Here is a 17,854-nt window from a genome sequence, read left to right on the forward strand (position 1 = left end):
ATAACGTTTTTAAAGTGCATAACACTAAGATGATTACAGTAACCCACCTGCCTAAGCTACAAGTGTGTGTGTGTGTGTGTGTGTGTGTGTGTGTGTGTGTGTGTGTGTGTGTTGATGGAGGGATCGACGTGTATCTATTATCAGAAGATTTATTTGGCTCATCATCTACTTTTAATATTTTGTTTTCTTTTGGTGTCTCTTGTGCACAATATGTTAACAGTTTTATATTGCAGTGATTTAAAATATATATGTTAACCTCCCCTGGTAATTACTGAGATTTTCTAATCCATCACTGGATACAGAAGTCATACAAAAATATCCTAAAATGTAAGGAATATTCTCCATTTATTTCACAACATGGTTCAGCAATACAATATCAAAACGTTGTTTTTACTGTACAAAGGAGAAGCTGCAAGTGGCAGCCCTTCTCCCTGGGCCTCATTAAATACATACATTTACATATTTTTTACACCAGTGATATTTTTGTCGCTCCTGTTCAAAAACACAAAGTAGATTAAGAGACATTGGAGCTCACACTTGTGCTTGAAGGGCGTGTCCATGTGGAGAGAACAAGAGTGAGAATCACCAAAACTAAACATAAAGCTACATGGGTAGTTTACAGTTTGAGTGTCTTGATTGTCCCCCGTCAAGCGCTTCAAAAAACAAAACAAAAAAAGGGAAATTACAACCAAAGCCTCATCAATATTCCACCGTGAACAGATGACAAAAAACATGTAGGCCCTAGGCTATATTTCCCATTCACAGCACACCGTCAGTGTATTGCACATCATCATGTAATCAATTCTGGAAATGAAAATAAAATCATATAATTAGACTATGTCAGACGATTTCAGGCCCGCGCCTTTAAGCCGCCAATTTTTGTAAACATTATTATTATTATTTTTTTTTTTTTTACATCACACAGAGTTGGCCTGCCCAGCAACAGTCATGGTGGAAAAATAAGACACTCATCAGGCAGTGTAAGCAGATGGACTCCTGAGGTGATAATTACATAGGTTTATAATAATAATAATAATAATAATAATAATAATAATATAAATAATAATAATAATAATAATAATAATAAACAAAGTTTGAGTTGTTGGATTATGTGTAAACGGCACCCTTATGGAAAATGACACATGACAATATATTTGCCAAAGTAGGTCCATGTAGGCCTGACAGTGTGTCTCTATTCTTTTCTTTTTCCTTGTTTCTTCATTCAGTCAGTTGTACAAAAATATTAGGCTAAGTCTTTTTTTTTTTTTTTACTTTCGGATGAGTTGATTTGGAAAATAAACACCAACTTGTGCCGCAAAGACTCAAACCGGTCTGAGCAGCGGCACGGATGTGACGATGGGATGCGAGTAATAGACGCCCGGGTGCGGGAAGGTGAGCAGTGGCTGGCTGGCGGGCACGTTGGCACCGGCGCCTCCGTTCTCCGAGGCCGAGTTCTCGTGGTAGAGGATAGGCACCCGGACTATCCTCTGCGCTGCGGCGTGGCTCAGGTTGGCTGCCTCCAGCTCCGCGGCCAGCTGTCTTTTCCACTTGTTCCTCCTGTTCTGGAACCAGATTTTCACCTGAGTCTCCGTCAGGTGGAGGGACGCGGCCAGGCCGGCCCGCTCCGAGCTGCTCAGGTACCGCTTCATGTCGAAGGTGGACTCAAGCTGGAACACTTGGCTCCGGGAAAATACCGTGCGCGTCTTCTTCTTGCGGCACGGCTTCTTGTCGTCGTCCCTCTTCTTCCACTCCTCCAGCTCGTCTTTTTTGGCTTCTTCCGTGTCGCTCTCCTCCAGGATTATCTCGTCGCCGCTTTTGTTGTTGTGCTCATCGTCGTCGTCGTCGTCTTTGGCATCTGGTTCGGATTTGAGTACCAGTTCCGGCGAGTCTCTGTCTGTGCCTGAGGTTGGAGAGGAGTCTCTGGCTCCTGGTTTCTCGGTGACTGAAATGGGGACACAGAGAGATGTGGTCATAAACACTGGGGCCGGACCATGTGTTTGGGGTTTTATTAAATAAAGCCTGTTGATACTGGGCAGCCCATGGTGCTTTGGGAAATCTAAAATGGTTATAAGTAGTGCCAGAAACATATGGCTTGCGAGATAAACATAGAGCTAGACATGACTGACAACACCGTGGTCAAGTATATTCAAATAGCCAATTATTTTTACCCAGCTAAAAAAACTTTTAATAGATTAAAGAAATAGTGTTCAAAATATTTAGGCCTGATTTATTTATAGTTTTAGTAGAACAAATCAGGGTTGTACAGTCACTTTTAAGCTTTCGAAAATCTTTTCCTTTCTTTGCATAAACGTAAGATAGTGCCATTCATATCAGCATAAATCCCACATGAATAAATCACCGAAACAGGCAGGTAAAACGCTGTCAGTAACGGAGCCTCTGGGGTAAGATGTTCATAGTGAGCGCCAATAGACAAATCAAAAGCACGCTGCGCATCGTCACACTCATCCGATGATTTGATGATGTCTACTTCATTTTATGCTCAGTGTGTCACTTTATTGATCTATTATCCCGCGTTGTGGCATAACAAAATAGGCCTTGGTAGAGGACAAGGCGTCAAATCATTATGCAGTCTGTGGTGTGGTAAAATGAAGGCATGTATTATTATTTCCTATCATCAAAAACGCACAAAATCCTAGCCTACATATCTGAGTAGGAAGTGCAGTGAGCAGTTGATAAAAACATATTGCTGTGTCACAGAATGCACAGGGGACATCCTGAAAAAGTTTTCCCTCTCTAATATAAATACTGAACGCGAAAAACTCCAACATCAAGATGGAATTCAAAGGCTAAACATGTAACAGTTGCTTTCTCGTAAGTTATAATCTGTCTGTGTCCATAATATAGGCTATATAATAAATACAGTTGTGCTCTGTCTGTCGGTCTTACCTTCGTTTCTGTGTAGGTGGGCGGATGAGCTTAGGGCGTAGGGGTACCACCACGCCGAGGTGCGCTCCAAGTAGTGAGCCGGTAGACTGAACCTCTGTGCGGGCAGGTCAAAGCGTGGAAAGTTGAAGTCCCCGACCTGGGAAAGGGAAAATCCTCCCTCTAAGGCCGCCTTGGCGGCAGCCAGCACGGGCTTGGGTTTGGATGGTTTGCTATCACAGTTCAGCAGGTTCTTAATGAAGAAAGGAGAGTCCTTGGCCGGAGCGCACGTCTCTTGCGTTGTCTCTGGCATCGCTGTGGCTGTGGTCTGAACGCAGAGGACCACGGAAGCAGGAATTAAAATAGGGGGGGATAGCAAGGCTGACTTACAGATCGTCGATATCCTGGTTGCGGGGAGTCCCGGTTTTATTCTTCTCAGTGATTTTATGCGGAGACTCGATCTTCACCCGGAGTGCGCGTTAAAACACACGTCCTTCTAGGCAAGCAAAATAACAAAATAAAATGTTTGCGAGGTAGGCTAAACAAAACACATGTATAAACATGGAGATGTCTCCTTCCGGGCTCTTTCGTCAACACGCAAACTGTGTCCACCGTGTCAGTCAGTCTGGCGTCTGATGCTAATGATGAAATAAAAATGTCATCCAAGTTAAATGCGGAAAGTATAGGCGATTGGGCATGTACAATGGCAAATGGGATTAAGGGAGAGACGGTGAGGAGAGAGAGAGAGAGAGAGAGAGAGAGAGAGAGAGAGAGAGAGAGAGAGAGAGAGAGAGAGACCATCCTCCCCTTTCGGTGTGCTATAGCTGCAGGCTGTGTGTGCTCGCCTGTTATTGGTCTCATATAGTCCAATTAGGCAGCAAATGAACACAGGGCTGTTAGCGCCAAAAAGGAAGGTTTGGGATAAGCGCCGCGTCACATAACTAACATTACAGTCAGGCACAGACTGGCCGCACAAGGTTGCTCGTAATCCAGTGTTGTTGTTGTGTTTTTATATAGGCCCATATTTAACCACTTTCACTCAGGTTGTAGGATTTAAATTAGACCATTTATGAATAGATTTTAGGATAAAATGTTAGACTATATTTAACGTCTAAAATTATAATCAAAAGGTATTTGTTTTAAAGAAATCACTTTCTTAAAAATATAGCCTACTTAAAGCTTGCATTGATTATCCAAGGCCTACGTGTGATGCTTTTATATAGTCCCTTCAAACAGATTACAAACAGATACAAAGCAAATTAGACAAAGTACGTCCTGTGTGTGTGTGTGTGTGTGTGTGTGTGTGTGTGAGAGAGAGAGAGAGAGAGAGAGAGAGAGAGAGGTGAATAAGCCAGCCATCTAACAGCTTGGCCTATCCAACAGCAAACAATACTCTCACTACAATGCATACTCATAAAATAACTGTAATACCAATTTAAGTGGTGCAAATCGGAATCATGTGCTATTTTTTTTAATCAGTAGGCCTAGGTTAAAACGCCTCCTTTCTTGTGCAGAATCGTTCAACTTTGACAATACGAAATTAAGTAGGCTATATAACTAAACGTGTATGGTCACCATGCCGGCACTCTAATCGTCAATTAGTCCCCAAATGTTTTGTTTCACAGGCTCTCAGACACAATATGAGAAAGGCCTGGGATCAGGCTGCAGCTACTCAACGTGTCACCAAAGGGCGATTAGATTCATATTTCTAATTCATTGATTTTCAGCGAGAGCCACTTCCACAATGTCTGCGGGTCGCACAGTCATTTATTCCTCCCTAATCGATTTGGTTAATTCATCCCTCAGATTGCACTCTTTGTAAATGTGCTATGTATATTCACTCATTGATATTAATTGACTTGTTAAAAAGCAGTCCATTGGTTGGAAGCTGGAGTTGAGGAAGAACGAGGAGACAGCGCCCTCTGTGGGCCACAAGGAGGAAATGCAATTGTGTAGACAGCCTGAGAGAGAGAGAGAGAGAGAGAGAGTGTTGCTGCTTGTATTAATCCCGTTGTGGGGACAGGAGCCCTATCACACGGTCACATTGTGTGGACTCCCATCCTATTTGGGGACACAAAACAGGTCCCCACAAGGTAAACCACTAAATTATAGGCTATAGATTAGGACTGGAGACAGGCGTGTAGTGTTTATGATTAGTGTTAGAATATGAAACAGTTGGATCACATGTGTGACCTAACTGACATGTACTCATTTCATCATTATCATCATCACCCATTCCCTAAAGACACTCATTAGACATGTGATATGCAGCCATAATAAAGGGTGTCGGTGACACGGTAAAGCTTGCGTTGGGTGCCATGGTGCTTCTTTTCCCATCATGTAGAGTTCTTACATGCATGTCCATGTAATTAACACGTGTTATTCATTTAGTGAGCTGCTCAAGTGGAGATATCTGTTACTGTGATGCAATTACCACCTTTCTTAAACATCACAGGTATTTGATGGCACTCTCAGACTGAAGTGCAAAATGTGTATATGTGGCTGGGCGCTTCTATTTGTACAAAATCCAAATACTTCACATCCTTCTGATATGCTTCAGTTAGTATTTGTGAAAATGGACCGCTCATTAGAAACTGGATAAGCAGTTCTTGGTCTTTAATTTCTGGGACACAGACTATACATCTCTATATTACATGTTTTGACTTTTACATCATGCAGTCATATTTATTATTTTATTACAGCAGTACTACTGAATCAGGTGGATACCAGTTTTATTTATTTCCCAAAATACAATTTGGGTACTGTCACTGGGTCCACAAAAGCTCTATCCACACTGGGACAGCATTAATCTCTGGTTACAATTTCACCCATGTTTATTGCAGTATTTATATTGCTGATACACTTCACATCACTGAACACAAAGAAGTGATGCTAAAAAATATACAGACTTGTTGAAGATTATTGTGAAGCATTTTAAACATGTCATAATATTTCAATAAAGGAAAGAAGGTGTAAGGATGTAGGAAATGAAACACAAAAAGATGCTGATGCCTGATGAATGTATGTGTGACAAAATAAAATAAATAAATATATCATTTGGGAGCTGTTCAGTGTGCAGATATCATTCCTCCTTGTATTATTTTAACCCTTGGATAAAAGTGATTCTTGTAGGCATTTGTCATATTGGCCTGATTCCCAGGTTGTGTTTTTGAATAGTCCAATAGAGATTGTTGAAGGACCTAGTAATATTTACACCATAAATAATATTTTACTACTACTATAATGTCCAACACGCTTAACTGGGAATAAAAAGAACACAACCAATGCTAACCATGAAAATAAACAAACTAAGATCCTGCAGTCTGTACTACAGTTCATATTATGCATTGATTAGAAACATACAGTACTGCCCAGAGGCCATATAGGCCTCCTGAATGCTCCATAAGTCTATTTTTGTTGCTCCTCGGGTAGGTTACCATGACTTTTATATTATTTATTTCAAAGCACCCAGATATTGATTACTTCACAAGGAAAAATGACAAATGGCAGGAGGGAATGACACGGTCAGCAGGTTCTATTAGAGAAATGATAGTGTTGCTCGTGGTTTGTTAAAAGGTCCAGTTTAGATACTTTATAGGTTTACATCCATCATCGTCTAATGACCTATTTGATGAAAAACACGCGCTCTGGTGACAACGGCCCTGTGCAGCCAACTTCGCTTTGTAATTGCTCCCATATTAAATATAGATTTTTGTTTTGATATCTTGTGAGAATTCCTTTCTGTGGGTCAAAATTGTGATAAAAGAGAGGGATGCAACGGCAAGAGCTCAGAGGGAAAAAACTGAAAGGAAAATGGGGAAAAATAGGTGGGCACGAGATGTTGACGGTGGAACTGTGAGCTTGTGATTTTGAGTTCTGAGCAGCTGTGGAGGAAGTATTCAGATGCTTTACTTAATACTGCAATATGAAAATACTCCTTTAGAAATAAAAGTAAGTATTATTGTGTACTTGTAACTAATATAACTATATTAAAATGTACTTAAAGTATCAAAAATGAAAATACACTTAATGTAAAAAATCTGTTAATGTGAAAGTAGCATTTTATTGTCGTCACTGGTCAAGGTGGAGCTAATGTTAATATTTTAAACTGGTTTGTAGTTTAATCTACAGAAATGTATTATATTTAATAAACTGATGACAGTTTTATGTAAAATCTTAATCTTCAAAGTAACTAGTAGCTGAAGCTGTCAGACAAATGTGTTCAGTGGTGTAGGAATGACATAATTTATTGAAACCACATTGAAAAAATACTCCATTACAAGTAAAAGCCCTGCATTATTATATAAATGTATTAAACTATTAAAAAGGAAAGTACTCAATGCATAAAAACTGTCCCAGTGAGTGTTATCTTATTTTACAGTATAATATGAAGCATTAATGAGAAAGAAGAATTGTACTCTTGTAGCTAGTAAGATTAGGCTCATTTTAACTAACTTATTTACTGTTAGTGTAAGTTTCACTTTTCAACCTTCATCTAACAGTGCATCGTATTATGTAAAAATGTTTGTAGAAGCTTAATCTGTAAAGTAAGTAGAAGCTAAAGCTGAGTGAAAGATACAACATTTCGTTATTAAATGTATTGGAGAAGACGTATAAAGTGGCATGAAATGGAAATACTTAAAATTTTACTTAAGAACAGTACTTGAGTAAATGTACTTTGCTGCTTCCTACCATTGGTTCTGAGGTCCTGAGTCTTTGTACTTGTTTAGGAATCAGTGAAATTAAAGAAAAAAAGCTTTTTTCATTTTAGCCTATTTGAATAATTATATTGATCACATTCTGCTGTACAGCCAGCCTCTGTTATGACAGACTAAACACTATGCAATAGTACTAAGTGACTCTTAGGCTTTGGTAAACACGGATGTCAGTTGATGAAACACTATCCATTCATGTCGCCTTTCAGAACATATTGTTTTCAATTGGTATGAGGAACTCAAACAGAGAGTTTGCTCAGTATCCCATTAGACAACAAGATCTTGGTGTCACACTGCAGCCACACAAACAGCAGCATTTATCACTGTAACCTGTGTCCTTTCTGCACTTTTAAACTCCATTAAACCAATGAAGGCCACACTGAGATTGCTTAGTTTTAAGTATTGCTTTTAACTTGTAAGGGAATTGGTGGCCCTCCACTGACCCGGCAAGCTTTAATTGGGATTGTGCAAGTATTGATTGTAAGTGGCCGGGCGAATCTTGAATTACAGCCTGATTAGCTTTTACTCGGCCCTTGCACCAGCCAGTCGAAGGAGCTCAATGTCATCCAGGTTGGAACACTTCAGTGGCCGCTTGACTAGAGGGAGTCTTGTTACTTCCTGTGTAAACAGGAAACAACATTTATGTAAGGAGGGGAATGACAGTTCTTCTGACAAATGTACTTGAGTCACATAAGGCTCTAATATTCACTATCACTATGTTTTAGAAATAATATGAAAATGTCGCTTAGCATGTAGCCTTATGAGTACAGAGAAGGCGTATTCTCCTTTTTATCTCTCTTGCTCTCATTTTATCCACATTTTATCACTCTTTCTCATCCTTTATTGTTTCTCAGCAGAGATGATGACCTCTGTAAGGTTTGGATGGAAACAGTCATAGGAGCGATGTAGCCCTTTTTCTCTATTATGAGCAGCTTCATCCAAGCCCTCCAGGCACCCAGCCTCAATATCCACCTTCTGTACCTCCAAAAAACTCTGCCCTGGATCGTCAGCTTTTACCCAGCCTGCCTGTATGTGTCATTACAACTCGATAATCTAGAGAGGGCAACAGAAAAGTTCTCATCAGTGTCAGCCTGAGATATAGATATGGGCCGGGTAACAAATGGCCAAATGCACAGGCGGCAGAGCAGACCATCAATAAAGCAATTTCTTGTGTCATAACAGCCGCGCTTTTCCTAAAGCCAACCTTTCAAAACTTTTCCCTCTGCAAATCGCTGCAGCCCCACCATTAGAGTCCTGCCTTGTGAATTTAATGGATTCCGTACAAACAATATTCCACCATAATGGAAAAGGTTGAAGTCACTGAAGACAGATGAAGTCATAAACACGTATAATTGAGAATCAAAGACCGATAAATTTTAAACTGCTATCCATTTTCTCTTTTTAGATGATGATCTATGTCAGCACAGCTGCAGGAAAATGGAAGAGATTATGGGGGGAAATTATAACAATAAATTTTCTAAACATACACCTTGATTATGCTTCGATTTTTTGGAGTGGTAGAGGGCGAGGGAGGGGGTTAGAAAGAAGGCTGGGATCGCTGAAAGCTTGCTGGCTAAATGGCACCATAAAATAGGTTCCCTGCTCTTTTTCCTGCAGAGCGTAGGCATGCCTAGAGGTGTGATTTTCTCTCCTCTAAATGGGGGAAATGAATTGTGTAATTTATTGCAAACGTGCACACAGTGAGATTAGATCAGCATATCCCATCAAAGGAACAACAATCAATCAGCCTCTAGTTAACAGCTTGAAACACATAAACCAGGGCACCTAATGGCTTTCCAATTTAACAGATTGATAGACTTATCCGGTCCTAAGGGATGAATTAAGAAAACCGGGTACTTTCACACAGGCACTGGCACTTTTGACAGGACCTTTTCTCCCCTCTAGCTTACTTACCATCTTTACTCCTGAATATAGAGATAAGGTTAACCTAAAAATAAAGAGAAAGTCAGTTTTCTCTCTTTTCTTTTTTTCCCCTTTCTGTTTGAGAAAGCACTCCAGAGCTGATTTGTTATTCAGATGAGGCGGGAGTGGAAGTGTGTCAGATGTGGAGAATGGGCTCATTTTAATGACCTGATTATCGCGGGTCATTTGGAACTGTGAAATCAAGGGAGCTATTCAAAGCCACTTAACAATATCTAAATGTGACCCGGGCAACTCATTCAACCAAGAATGTAGTTTTGAAAAAGGAACTTGTTTGTTTCATATCTAATCATATCATTGATTCATGTAAACTCATATAAAAATATTAAAGGTATAATTTAACATTTTTGGTAAATACACTTATTCTTGCTGAGAGTTGATCAGCAAGAATGATATCAATCTCATGTCTGTATGGTATATACGCAGCTGGAGCGAGCAGTCGGTTAGCTTTCCTTAGCATAGCATAAGGATTGGAAACGCAGGATGTAGCTAGACTGGCGCTGTCCAAAGGCAGAAAATCTGTACCTTTTAAAGCTCACAAGCGAAAATTCAACATTTAAAGTGGGGTTATATACCAGACTACCAGCGGAAACTCCAGGAAGTTATTGGTCCTGGAATAGAAATATCCAGCACATAACCTGTAAAATGGCAAATTCTCATTTGTACACTTGGTTTTGGTACAGATTAAACAAAGATAGAATGTGTTAATTAGAGAGCCTTAGAGGTGCTGGTAGGTGGATTTTGTTACCTTTGGACAGAGCCAGACTAGCATTTTCCCTGTTTCCAGTCTTTATACTAAGCTACGCTGAACAGCTGCTAGCTCCAGCTACATATTTACAGTACTGAAATAAGGGTGGTATTGATCTTCTCATCCAACTCTCGGCACAAACACGGATAAACATATTTCACAAGTTGTTGTACTGTTCCTTTAAATACAATGTATTTAGGGTGATGCTGTATGGGGAAATTTACCAAACGATTGTAGCTTTAGCAACTTCCAAACATCCAAACCGGGTTGTAACATAAGTGGACTAGAGGTGTTCAGTACATATAAAAATGTATTTTTTAACACCAAGTCTTCAAACTAAACAGTCAACACAGAATCATCATTTTCACAGAACGAATCAGTAGCTTTTAGCATTGGAGCACAACCCACTGGTGCTCCTCACCACTCCTACACAGCTACAGATTTATGAGAGGCCACTGCCTACTATTTTGTGTCTGTGAACACAGCAAAAGAAACTGTTCTGCACAAGCTTAGTTTTGTGCTGAACAGAATGTAACATCTTAAACAGGCAAAATACTGAACTGAAGACTGAAGTGCACCAGCAATTTGACCACTTACCTTGGAAAACAAGTGAAAGAACTAGTCAGTTACTACAAATCTTTGAACTGAACAAAACAATTCAAATCAGCAAAGTGATCCGACATATCTACACCGAATACCAGCCTCAAAGAAACACATTAAAATAAGGTTAACTGGCTATACTGTCCTCTAAAGAGCTTGGCTATAAACCCAGAGCCTTGACCCAGAGAATTAGCGTAATGCACACTCGGTGTCACTATATTATCTTGTCCACATCCACAAAAGACAGCTGATCTCTCTCTGTGTCACTGCATAATTGAGGAGCTGTTGGTATCAAGGATGTGACCCTGAAAGGGCTGAGAAAGTGTTACCCTAGACCCCCGCAGGCAGACCAGAGGAACTGACTCGAGTGAGACCAGAACCACAGATGGGTGCATCTACAGGCCAGAGAAAGCAGACAGTCTCACCTCAGCTTCAATCTCTCAGACAGCCTCTGAAGCCAGATGGCCCATAACATATACATGTGACTGATGTGTGCACACTGTTATGTGACAAAACTCTACATTTAAGAGGAACCAGATCTTCTCGTCAGAATTTAATATGCGAAGGGCAGGGGTCAATTTTTATCTTGTCTCAGGCAATTCAAGAAATGGATTGAGATTCACCTCATGGGTTAGGAATGAGCCAAAATTGATTATTAATGAATCAATATATTGACTAATGAATAAAAGCCCATTACTGACCAATCAAAACAAATAGCACTTTAGCTGCCTCTTTGTTTCAGCTTTTTTTGCATCAACAGAAAACCTGCAGCTATCTAACACATAGAGGAATGAATGCTCCAAAATTGAAGAAGACAACAGAGGAAATACCTACACAAAATGGTGGTGTAAAGTATATTAGTAAATGTACTTCATTACTGTACTTTAGTATTTTTTGGGCAACTCTGTACTTTGACTGAGTATTATATATAATATTAGCAACCATCAATCTCGCCAAATTTTTTAAAAAGGTATGTATACTTTTTACTCCAATATATTTCCAACATACTAGTTACATTTTACACGCCACCTAAACTTTTTCTGCAGTGGCTCGTTTCTGTTACAGATGGTACAGATACATTGTTACAACCACTGACTGCTGGAGTTCAAGAAGAAGCAGCTTCATCATAGGTATGACGGGGCACTGGATTGACCCAGACAATATATAACGATGATCTGCAGCGCTTGCCTGTTGACAAAGAAAGGGGTCGCAAACGTTTGATGTTATGACAACTGCTATGCACAGCATACACTCTGAATTCAAGATCCATGAAAAAGTTGTCTCTACAACTAGACTACAGATCTAATGAGAACAGCAACAACCCCAGTTTTGCAGAAGGTGCAACCCCATTGTAGGATGAGGATGACTATGACACCCAAGATAAGGAGGAGAAAAGTGAGGAGCTCTAATATGTTGAAGTTGTTGATATCCTGGTCAAGGAAGATCCTGAATTTTAGTTGCCCAAGCATTAACGTTTTGCTTGCCATTTTTTTTACTTGGTTTCCACGGTGAATGTCGAATCTCCCCACTCAGATGAAACATACAATAGGTTATCAATGCTGGTGGTAAAAAGGTTATAGCTTTTTACCACCAGCAAATGTTGTAACATTGGTATGACATCATAAGATGTAGTAGTAATAACATTTCTATCCTGATGGGAGTGGAGTCACACAAAGAGTCACTGACGAGTTTGATGAGTATAAAAAGTAACTAATTACTGCAAAATATAGATGCTATTGTTTTAATCAAAGGTTTGCTCTTTCATAGGTTCAAGCCTGCAGAAATGGCCTTTCTTGGAAAATACATCGCTGCTATGGCCCCTGTCACTAAAGCAATTAACGTCTTGCAGGGAGACCAATGTACACATGGGCTGGCTTGTACCAACACTCAGTGTCATGGTTTTCAAACTTCAACAAGTCAAGACATCCACAAAACTCTGCAAGTCCTTGCTTGATGCAATCTTGGTGGTGTGAACAAGTCCTTCAGGGACATGGTCAAAGATCCTGCGGCTGCAATCCTGCTTCCAAAGTTTAAAACTTACTGGACAACAGATGACGTAAACCTCAAACTCATTTGCATATCACACAATCGGGAAGCTCTGGGTCTCAAAAGGGAAACCATGCTGAAGTGCCTTAAACTTGCATTCTTTCTAATGGCCAGCAGGGGGAAATTCCACTGATTACAAAAAGAAATCTGATTGTATAGAAGTCTATGATAAAATGACCCTATTTCTCATTCATTTATTACTTCAGTAAACACTTTCCTAATGAGTTTATGGTCTCAGTTGCTAGCAAGCCTTTTTCAACACAGCATGATGTTCATTTTGTAAATTGTGGTCCCATTTAGAGTAAAATAGATGCTAAAGCAGGCTATGCTTAAGGGCAGAGCTACGTTGTTTTTGACAAGTTGCTACGAAGGCGACCTGTCATGTGTAACAATGCATATCCGTCCTCAGCTAGTCCAAAAATGGTCATTTCTGGTTCCAAAAAACCAAGATGGCGACGGCCAATATTTCAAACTCAAGGCTTCAAATGAAATGTCACACTCATAATTGCATGAACAACTTAAAATTCGCCAATAGCCACATTCATCAGTAATGTGTGCAGAAATTTTACTACAGAAATATACACTGTGTATTATATTGTAGATCTGGACTTTATAAAGGGAAATAAGGAGGAGACCTCACAGCTTCCACATGATTCCACCTCATCAGAGGAGGAGTTCACAAGAAGCCCCAAAAATTACTAGTAGGTAACTTACTAAGACATATCGCAGCACTTCAACCTCGTGTCTAAACTCAGCGTGAGGGGGACATCAAACTGCAGTAAACTCGGACCATTTACTTTCATTTATCAGTTTTAATGAAAAGACCTTCATGAAGGATACTGATTTGCTTTTCCAACACTTGAGTCTTTTGCCACCTAAGTCTGGTCCCGGTGTCACCATAATAATGCCAATAATGGCACTTGATAAAAGAAATAACATTGTTCTGTCAAAACTGATTTTAAAATATTTTTGAACAAAGAGGGTAAAGATTCCCAGTTGAGTATACCTTGCAACTCATTCCAAATGGGAAAAGGCAGATTTACCCAGCTCTGTGATGTGAAGTGCATGTATTGGAGAACTTAAGCACTACCTAGTGCATCTTTGAGCCTACATTCAATACAAGCTAAATACTTTTGATACTTAAGTACTGTTAAACTGTTACCGACCTCTTTACACCTCCACACAAAACAGGAAATCAGAGAACTAAAATTGTGTTTTTCTACTTGACACTAATACTCGTACCCTTCCAGTGGACACAACTCCAGTGACACTCTTATTTGATCTGAGAGTATAGCAAGGCGCACATATCACAGATCACAAAGAGCAACCTAACATGATTGCCACCCTGCTGGAGATGGACAGTAATTGGTGTTTGTTTGCTCTCTTTTCTCCCTCTCTTGTGTTGTGGGGTGGTAAAGAGTGCTATTACTGTCAGCTGATTAGTTAGGCTCCTCTGCCTCTTCCAGCAGCTGACAGGACTGCCTAATGAGAGGAAATTTGAGCAGGGACAAGAGAGGCCTGCGCGCACACTCAGACACACATACATGAATTTAAACATACACAGAGCGAGTTTGAGTTAGATTCTTTAGACTTTAGTGTATTTATTTCTTCCAGCATTATTCCAGCATTATGTATTTAGTCAAATAAATTAGGATAAAAGTACGTGTGTGTGGACACCCCTGTCTTTTGGTACACAACCAACTTTATGGCAGCAGTTTGGGGAAAATCCTTTTCACTGAGAGCTTGGTGTGGTAGAACTTGACTGGCCTGCATAGCGCCCTGATCTCAACTCCATCCAACACATTTGATGATGACCTGGAAATACCTCTGCAACAAAGTTTGTTGTCTACCAAAAGACAGGGGTGTCCACGAACTTTTATCTTTATTTATTCGACTGCAAGCCAGACCTTATTGCCCAACACCAGTGCCTGACCTCACTAATGTGAATCGAAGCAAATCCCTATAGGTACCAATATGATATTCTTCAAAAACACAAGTAAATAATGTTTTTTGTTAATTTTATTTGTGGGAAATTCCTAATATTTAGCAATTAACACGTAAAATGAACAACAATTAAATACCATGTATAATGTATAAATAGGGATAAAATAATAGAAAATCAGCTGAAATGGAAACAAAAACTGAACTTAAGCAGGAAAGAAATTCTGCTGCTGGTAGATGAGTCATAAGTATTTTTGAATTGTAAGGATTTCGATAAAAAGATTGGAAAGTTTGCAAGTAGGAGTACAAGTAAAAGAATTTTACTTTTGCTTTTTTACTAAAGTCCAAAACAAACCCCTTATTTATCACAGGCTGATAAATAAGGGGTTTGGTCATGTAGCTTTACAGTAGATAAATAAGCTATATTAAAATACTCCCCAAACGTAATATTCAATGAAAATAGTCTGAGTCAAATCTAAATTTTCCTTCTGTTTAAGTAAAAATGGTATACATACAAGGGAAAAGCACCAATTCTAAATGGATTTCTCAGAAGTGCTCTCCTAATATATCAGGCATTCACACCAATCCTTGACAACTCCATCTTCCTCACAACCCAAAGTCCTCAGGGCACCCAAGAAAATTAACCATTTAATAGCAATAAATAACAGATTCTGACTCAAGGGGAGTTCAAATCAGCCTCTCTATTTCACACACACAGAGTACACTTACAAAGCTGGATTAACACCAAACAGCCTAATCAAATGCTTTATGACGCCATTATGTAACACCATTTTTTTCCACATATATGTACACACCAGCCTTATAAGATGTGACAGCTTTATAGAAACTCAGATACAGCAATGTTACCTTCAGAGTTGGAATAACACTAACTACATTTTCTCTGTACTAATTTGAGGCATTTGTACTTTACTTGAGTATTCCCATTTCATGTTACTTTATACATATACTCCACTACATTTCAGAGGGAACAATTCTTTTTAAGCCACCACGGTTAATTTAAATGCTTTACTTTATTTACCGAGACATATAAAAATTAGGATGAGCTATAGATCGAACTACATAAATAGTATATCCATTAAAATTGTTCTAATTAGCTGGGCCAACTACATTAATAAATGCTACTTACGCATTTTTGCCTCAATAATAATAAAATGATTTAACATAAACTCACACCCACAGGGAAAATATCTTACATGGAGTACTTTGAAGTACATATGGTTGAGTCATAATTATTGTGTACTTTTACTTACGTGACATTTTGAAACCAGGACTTTATCATGAGTCTTTTTGTATTGCAATATCTGATCTGAATACTCATTTTTAGTAGAACTAAGATGATTGTGCATTTATTTAGACTTTTTAAAACCAAGCAGAACTGTTACATCCTGGCATTTATCTTTTCTGTCAATGGCATTCCCATTAATGGCTCTTCCATCTTTCCATGCTTCTCCCCTTTTGCCTCTCTGATGATGTATACTTGCACACACTTGTATTGTCAAAATGGAGCATTGATTATTTGTAATAACATAAGTGCAAATCAAATCACCATTGCACAGGGACAGATTAGAGCTGCCTACCTGTGCACACGCAGGAAAAGGGGGCAGTTATTGACCAATTGATATGATGTGAAAGAGGGGCATTCTTTTTCCTGCAGTAGAAAGACCTTGACTGTAAGGCTAGCAATCACTCCACCACCTTACCTCCAACTGCAACTACCTCTAACACCCAACTGTGTCCTCAATCTCCACTCCAACGGGCCCAAGTATGCAACTTTTCCGTCAGCACCGTTGTGTATTTGGCTTTCTATTTCACTTTAATAGAGGAGAAATTGGCAACATATTCTTTTACAGCCCCCTGGCACCATTAGAAAGCCTGCTGTCATTTGGATTATTTATGAAAAACTATTTCATGCTTACTTACATTTGCTGCTTATTTTCCCCCAGTGTGACCTGAAGCAGATTTAGTTCCATTTCGAAAGCCTTAAAGCCAATTCTTTATGTCTGCAGGTCAGCCTTCTCGATTGAGTCGAGATTGAAATACCAGTGTGTAGTGGGAAAGGTATGGCAAGAGGAAACCAATGATATTTTATTGTGTAGAGGGCTATAGTAAGGAGAGAAGATGCTGAAAGAGGAGAAACGATAGAGGGGTGAAGGCAGGGGAAAGGGGCTGATTTTTAGGTAGACGTTGAATTGTCGACACCAGCAGAAATAAGAGGCAATGGAAAGGCCGTAACAAAAGTTGAGGAATGAATGGGCCATAAGCGTCCAGCTGCTCGTGAGCAGCAAAGACAACAAAGACCAGCCAAGAACTGAGTCAGCAAATTGGCATAGAAAGTAAATACAGAAAAGATCCAAAAACATGTCAAATACCATTGCTTGTGAGGTGTTTACAAGTACTACAATGATGAACTCTGCTGGGGGTTTTGTTTGTGATCCCCCCCGTTTCTAGAATCTATACTCATATTCTTGACTGTATAAGAAAATTGGCAATCTTTGTCTTTTAACATATCAATAAATCAAAATAAACTTCCCCACTAAGGAGCTCGACAGGCCACGACAAAGCAGTCACACTCATGCATCTACACTCATAATCCCATACTGTATGAGATGGGGTCTTTCACTCCCCATTGCACAAGCACACACACATACTTTTGATCTGGGTTTGGCCTGGGCTTTATACAGTGACCCTAATAAACGATGGCGTGGCCGGGCATGTTTGTCACTGTCACAGGTAAATGATGTAATTAATGACTGTGTAGCGGAGTGGATGGGAGCCGGGGTGTTAGCTTTTAAACATCTCTCCAGCTGACTGGGTTTGGGGAGGCCCAGCTGGACACAGCCAACGGATCGATACAGGGTCAAGGGTCAGTCAACCCTCCCATTATGGCCTAGGTTGCTCCCCTCATTGTCTGGCTAACGATGCCTGCAGGAGGACCAGAGATGGAGCCACTGCAGGGAGA

At 39.7% G+C, this 17,854-nt stretch overlaps 1 protein-coding gene across 1 annotated transcript; it reads right to left on the reverse strand.

The window, feature by feature from the left end:
* Nucleotides 1-323: 323 nt before the first annotated feature.
* hmx3a (H6 family homeobox 3a) lies at nucleotides 324-3,583 on the reverse strand. Its single transcript, XM_038736818.1, has 2 exons — nucleotides 2,908-3,583; nucleotides 324-1,942 (listed from the first exon to the last, which is right to left on the reverse strand). Exons 1-2 carry the CDS (start codon nucleotides 3,194-3,196, stop codon nucleotides 1,323-1,325), a joined length of 909 nt encoding a protein of 302 aa, XP_038592746.1. The 5' UTR covers nucleotides 3,197-3,583; the 3' UTR covers nucleotides 324-1,322.
* Nucleotides 3,584-17,854: the final 14,271 nt, after the last annotated feature.

The sequence above is a fragment of the Micropterus salmoides genome, unplaced genomic scaffold (assembly GCF_014851395.1).
Source record: "Micropterus salmoides isolate LMB-PRFRI ecotype aquatic unplaced genomic scaffold, ASM1485139v1 Ms_hic_scaffold_22, whole genome shotgun sequence".
Lineage (NCBI taxonomy): Eukaryota > Metazoa > Chordata > Actinopteri > Centrarchiformes > Centrarchidae > Micropterus > Micropterus salmoides.